We start from the raw sequence: 6,477 nt of genomic DNA on the forward strand, positions 1-6,477 counted from the left end.
ATATACATTTGGTACAATTATAGCCAAAGGGAGCACTTCCGCTACCTTGCTCTGCAACCAAGGTGAATGAATTGAGGAGAAGACTGAAGTATAGAGGAGGGCAGCGGAAGTTGATACATAAAAATAAAGAAAATACTTATTTAATCATAAAACTAACGTGTTTCGGCCTATTAGTCTTCATCAGGATCAAAACATGATAAAAGCTAAACGCATTAGGTTTATCAATGAAGAAGCGTTTAAAAAGAACAAATTATCAACTTCCACTGCCCTCCAAGAGTTCCTGAATTCCCTCTCCACTTCAACTGTGGCAAAATCTAAGAATACAATGTTAAGTATTTTCATACAGAATGAATAAGCTATAGTTGAAACCATGGAATAAGGCATCGCTCACTTACCAATCAGCGTATGATGGATTTGACTTTAGAGATGGAGGATATATTCACTCGTTTTTCAGGGGAGGAGGGGGTGGTGGGGCGCATCATGTGACTACAGTAAAGGGATATTGTTTTTAATGGAGTTACTAATTAATTGTTAGGAAACTGAATTCCTGGCGAATGGAACAAACCAACTGATAACTATTAGAAATATAATCTATGCCAGTTAGCCTTGTGCCAATGTGCCCATGGTGATGACATTGAAACATTGAAGAACTGAATAAAGCTTATTGTTTAAAGCAGTGTTTCCCAATCCCAAAAGTGGGGGGTGTTAGTACATGGGCAATCAGGTGTGTTAGTACATGGGCAATCAGGTGTGTTAGTACATGGGCAAAAACAAAATGGTCCCTCTTTAGGTCCCCAGGACTAGGATTGGGAAACACTGCTTTTAAGGGACATTCACTCATAAATGAAAGACCTTCAGACCTCAAAAGTAGACTAATGTGAAGATGAAACCCACAACATCGGTTGTGTAGATCATGCCATATGCCTCTATCCAAAGGATTTTCTACAGTGCTTATCTTTAACATTCACTTGGGGTTGAGGCATATAGCTGAATCTACACAACCGATGTCGCATTATGTTTTTTTTGTTTTTTTTACATCTTGAAATTAGTTTTGAAGTCTGAAAACTGAAAACGTCTGACAAACTTTTAGTTTAAAGTGTAATGCCCCTTTATTAACTGTACGGAGCGGAACTCATGAGCTCATCACTCAGAGATGGTGTTATGTTGGTCTGTCATTGATAATAAGTAATGATAATAGGTCATAGGTCGGAGCCAGAAGGGCCCATTGGGCAGGAGCCTATCGGTCGTTACTATGTGGGCAAGTGGTAAAGTCAGAAGCCCCGCCTATTTCTACAATTTCTCTTCCTATGATCTGATTTAACCCTAACCTTAACCCTAACCTTAACCCTAACCTTAACCCTAACCTTAACCACACTGCTTACTTTATATCTAACTGTAACTTTAAATTAAGACCAAAAAGCCAATTTTGACTTTGCCACTTGGGAACGGAGTTTATCTCCTCTTTCTGTAGCCCAGTGTTTCCCAATCCTGGTCCTAGGGATCCAAAGAGGGGCACATGTTTGGTTTCGTTCCTGTACTAACACACCTGATTCAAATCAAATGCTTGATGATGATGATGATGATGTTGATTAGTGGAATAAAGTGTGTGAGTGCTAGGGTAAACACAACAATGTGTACCCCTTTAGTTCCCCAGGACCAGGATTGAGAAACAATGAGTGGTGTGAGGCAACTTGATGTACCAGTACACCCCCTGGAGAGGACACTAGTCTATCTCCTGTTTCTGTAGGGTGAGGTAGCTTGATGTACCAGCACACCCCCTGGACAGACGCTGTCACTGATAACAAGTTACATTTTAACAGAGAACCCAATATCTTCCCATGATAATCTTCCACTCTAATATTCCTGCAGCAAAAGTTGTGCTCACAATCCATTCACACACACACACACACACACACACACACACACACACAAACACACACACTCTCTCTCTCTCTCTCTCTCTCTCTCTCTCTCTCTCTCTCTCTCTCACACACACAGTGTCTATAAACGTGTGTAATTGTCATCAGTCAGTTACGCAAGCAACCCTTATCTTATGCTGTTCAAACAATCTGCTGGTCCATTCTCAAAAACCTAATCAAACATAGCCTACTGGTTAATCTTAGCCGTCAGATTAAATACATTCACAACTGGGTTATGGACATGATGTTCTGAGTTAGGGAATAGGACACACACAAACAAACAAACACACACACACACACACACACACACACACACACACACACACACACACACAGGCCTGGATTCAATCCAGGGCGTGTTATAGAGCAGCTACCTTTTAAAGTCTATTATAATGTTGCTCTGGACTGAATCCCGGCCACAGTACAGGGGCCTGAAGGAACCACCCACGTTGAGTTTACTGTAGCATTGGAAAGAAGTGGAAGGTCCTCAACCAACAGTAACAATGGAGAGAAGTGGAAGGTCCTCAACCAGCAGTAACAATGGAGAGAAGTGGAAGGTCCTCAACCAGCAGTAACAATGGAGAGAAGTGGAAGGTCCTCAACCAACAGTAACAATGGAGAGAAGTGGAAGGTCCTCAACCAGCAGTAACAATGGAGATAAGTGGAAGGTCCTCAACCAGCAGTAACAATGGAGAGAAGTGGAAGGTCCTCAACCAACAGTAACAATGGAGAGAAGTGGAAGGTCCTCAACCAGCAGTAACAATGGAGAGAAGTGGAAGGTCCTCAACCAACAGTAACAATGGAGAGAAGTGGAAGGTCCTCAACCAACAGTAACAATGGAGAGAAGTGGAAGGTCCTCAACCAAAGAGCATCATAAACTACTACTCAGACTGTCATGGTCATTCTGATGTATTTTATTGTGTTCTTCTACAGTGGAACTTAAACAGCACTATTTCTAACACCAATATGACTAATTGTCCTACTGCTTTAGTAAGACAACCTAGGAAGTGTCCAGAACATTGACTAAACATGTATCTTGAATTTCACTTGTCTTTAACAAGTTTAGCCAGCTTTCCTAAAAGCTGCTATGGTCTATTAGTACTTTCTCCTATACCAAAGAAGCCACACGTTGTTCTGCCTCAATCCCTCATTGTTCTGCCTTTTGTAAATATGTATTTATCCTGCCTTACAATAAACATAGACATGTATCTATGTTTCCAACCTGTTAAATAGACAATCATTAGATAATGTGTTTCATCATCAGTTATTTATTGTCATAATCAAATCACAGCATACACACACAGCAACTCAGGTTTGGTTGGCACTTACACAATGATTTGAGGAAATGATCAGTCCTCAAAAACAATACAAGTCTATGTGTAAACAACATATACAGTACAATGAAATCACACTGTAGTGCATAAATTCATTACTAGAATCAAAACAAGTATTTCTGTGCCCTTGAAAGTTATACTTGGCTGTAGGTCTGAGATCAGTGGAGTAGTGGAGGAGGGACCCCATCCTTCATATGACATGCTGGGGGGTTCCCAAGGCTCACTCTAGACTCTAGGCCCCTGGGGGTCAAAGAGAATCAGACAGTTAGAGAGGAAACACACCAGAACGACAGTTCCTCTGACCAGGCCATTATTTTCCTGATCATTTCCCAAATAATCTACATGTTGAATCTGTGAAAACTGCCACCGTTCGCTGGCACCCAGCAGGTGGTCATTAAAACACAGCTTGGCGACAGCAGTCAGCTACTTATTGCCTAAAGCCTATGTGGTATATTAGCTTATGAATTAAATTTGAATAAAATACTCACAGCTGATTGGCCCGATGGCTAGGGGCTTGAGGAGGACAGAATCGGACACAGAGCGAGATTTCCTTCCGGAGCACACCTGTAGAGAGAGATAGAGACCAAACACTAAATTGGAGAGACCAAACACTAAGTCGGTGAGACCAAACACTAAGTCAGAGAAACCAAACACTAAGTCAGAGAGACCAAACACTAAGTCAGAGAGACCAACCATTAAGTCAGAGAGACCAAACACTGCGTTTGAGAGACAAACACTAAGTCAAAGAGTCAAGAGAGAACGTGGAGGAGTTGAAGATTCACCGGAGTGCAGGAGGAGCTCCTCTGGTCACACAGGCTGAGGCTGCAGTGCAGGAAGACGTAACGGTAGTCCACCTGCAACACAGCAGAGAAGCGAGCCCTGAGGGACGAGCCACTTTCCTCCACGGTCACCTGGGTACGATTTCTAGAACACCTGGGAGAAGAGCCAAGAAACAGCAAAGGTTAGGGTTTCCAAGGTATGCACGGCTACACTCACCTTACACAGCAACAAACATACCATACTTCACACACACATAAAACAACCACACATAGATATGCAAAACAGCTGATGAATAGAGTCATGGACCTGTCCTGAATCATGTAGGTCCGCGGGAGGTTATCCGGGTTGGGGGATTGGGTGGCGTAGCAGTCCTCCAGAACAACAACAAAAGCGTTCGATCCCAGACTCCTCTACGGACACGCCCACGTGCAGGGTGGAACCAATCGGCAGGAGGACTTCACCAGCTGGGTAAGGCTCTGTGTAGTTGGATAAACGATACAGAAACATGGAGGCTCTGGCCTTGGCACCGACTCCAACAACTCCATGTTCATTTCTATCAAGGGGTGAACATGAAGCCAAAAGACATCAGATATTAGACAGCTTTATAAGTACAGATATCAAAGTTATAAAAATAAAAAAACAGTTATTCCTAACAGTTATTACATATGAACACTTAATGTAGGTGTTTCATGTATAACAATATCTTCAATTGGAAAACACCAGAAGACACAATTATTAAAAAGAGTTTGATGTCATAATGACTGGTCTGTTCTGTCACGGTTCAGACAGACGACAAGAGGACCACAATTGCGTCACACCAGAAAGTTTATTTAAACTTAAGGGGAAAGGGATGTAGGGAGTGAGTGAAGGCTCCAGGGGTTATCCCGTCCGATGTGCTGGGTCTGTGCCTCCCCCCAGTGGCAGCGATGCGTCCGATGACGCCGGTGGTTGGTGGTCCAGAAGTCCTGGGGGGAGGAAACACAGACACAACGGGGCGGATGAAAACAGGCAGAAGTACAGTTCAAGGGAAATCCAAATACGTTGTAGCAAGGCAGAAGGCTGGTCAGAGTTACCGGGGTCGAAGAGTAGTCAGGAGTCGTAATGGCAGAAAGCAGGTCTGGTTCTCCTGGGGCAGAAGAGTATCCAGGAATCAGGCAGGTCCGGGGTCACAAAACAGGGGTGAACCAGAAGCGCGAGCACACAGGTTCCGGGTGTGAGCTTTGCAGACGATCTGACAAAGGAGAGCTGAAAGACAGGGCTATAAATACTGGGAGGTTAGTGGGTAATGCAGCGCAGCTGGCAGAGTAATTAGAGCCGAGCAGAGCAGGGACAGGTGGAGCTAGTTAGGCTGAGTAGAGAGAGAGTGGTGAGCAGAGTGGAAACAACTTAAGGTGGTAACCCAGTGGAGTGAGAGGGCTCATGACAGAACCCCCCAAGGGACGGCCCCAGAAGTCCCAAGAGCAACACCACGCCGGGCGGGAGGAGGGGAGCCGGAGGAGGGCTAGAACTCCTCCGAATGGTCCGAGCGAACGTCCCTCATCCTCGGAGGAAGCCGGAGGGCCGTGGTGGGGAGATGGGACAGGTCCCGAGACAGGATCAGGCACAGGACAGGAAGCCGAGCGGGCAGGACGGTTAGGGATCCCTCTGGGGCGGCCCCTACGGATTGCAGGTTGATCAGGATGCCGTTGGTGAAGCGGTGATGAGAGTCCTATCCACAATCCGACTAGCTGGCACCCAGGTCCTTTCCTCAGGTCCATAGCCCTCCCAGTCAATGAGGTACTGGAGACCCCTACCCCTCCGTCTGGACCGAAGCAGGCGGCGGACGGTGTAAACCAGACCACCATCGACGAGCCGTGGAGGAGGAGGACCAGGCGCAGCAGGGACCAGCGGACTCTCGTGGATGGGCTTAATCTTAGACACATGGAACGTGGAGTGCACCTCAGGGAATCAGGCAGTTGGAGCCGGACAGCAGTTGGGCTAATCACTCTTATGATAGGGAATGGGCCAATGAACCGAGGTGCCAGCTTCTGCGACTCCACCCTGAGTGGCAGGTTCTTCGATGACAACCACACCCTTTGACCAACATGGTAGGTGGGAGCAGGAATTCTCCGACGGTTGGCCCCGGTAGTGTAGCTGGCAACGGATCTGAGGAGTGTGGCTCTAGCTTTGTTAAACACCTCTCTGAGGCCATGGTAGCATTCTGGGACATTGGAGAGGTCAGGAGCGGAGTTAGTAGGTACTGGCCGAGGGGGGTAGTGCGGCAGCAAGCAGGCAGGTTCGGTGGCAGTCCTCTCCCCACTCCCTGATCACCCCGGTCACCCAGTCGAGCTGAGGGTTGTGCCGGGCGGAGCCATGGGTAACCCAGGATGAGGGGTTGGCCTGGAGAGGGGAGCAGGTGAAACTGGATAGTTTCTTGATGGTTTCGGACAGACCCATCGAGACCG

The 6,477-nt window shown here is 46.3% G+C and overlaps 1 protein-coding gene across 1 annotated transcript; it reads right to left on the reverse strand.

Moving 5' to 3' along the window:
• Positions 1-2,817: 2,817 nt before the first annotated feature.
• Positions 2,818-4,417, reverse strand: LOC123490697 (pancreatic secretory granule membrane major glycoprotein GP2-like). The gene is made up of 4 exons (XM_045220587.1): positions 4,340-4,417; positions 4,036-4,186; positions 3,742-3,817; positions 2,818-3,493 (listed from the first exon to the last, which is right to left on the reverse strand). The coding sequence occupies exons 1-4, from the start codon at positions 4,351-4,353 to the stop codon at positions 3,486-3,488; spliced, it is 249 nt and encodes an 82-aa protein (XP_045076522.1). The 5' UTR covers positions 4,354-4,417; the 3' UTR covers positions 2,818-3,485.
• Between the last annotated feature and the right edge of the window lie 2,060 nt (positions 4,418-6,477).

This window comes from Coregonus clupeaformis, unplaced genomic scaffold (genome assembly GCF_020615455.1).
Source record: "Coregonus clupeaformis isolate EN_2021a unplaced genomic scaffold, ASM2061545v1 scaf4427, whole genome shotgun sequence".
Taxonomy (NCBI): domain Eukaryota; kingdom Metazoa; phylum Chordata; class Actinopteri; order Salmoniformes; family Salmonidae; genus Coregonus; species Coregonus clupeaformis.

Excerpts from the sequence above, each read along its gene's own strand:
- LOC123490697 (XM_045220587.1), bottom strand. Across the intron at positions 3,818-4,035 it reads GGAGCTCCTCCTGCACTCCG|GTGTGCTCCGGAAGGAAATC; the intron begins GTGAATCTTCAA and ends CTCTCTCTACAG.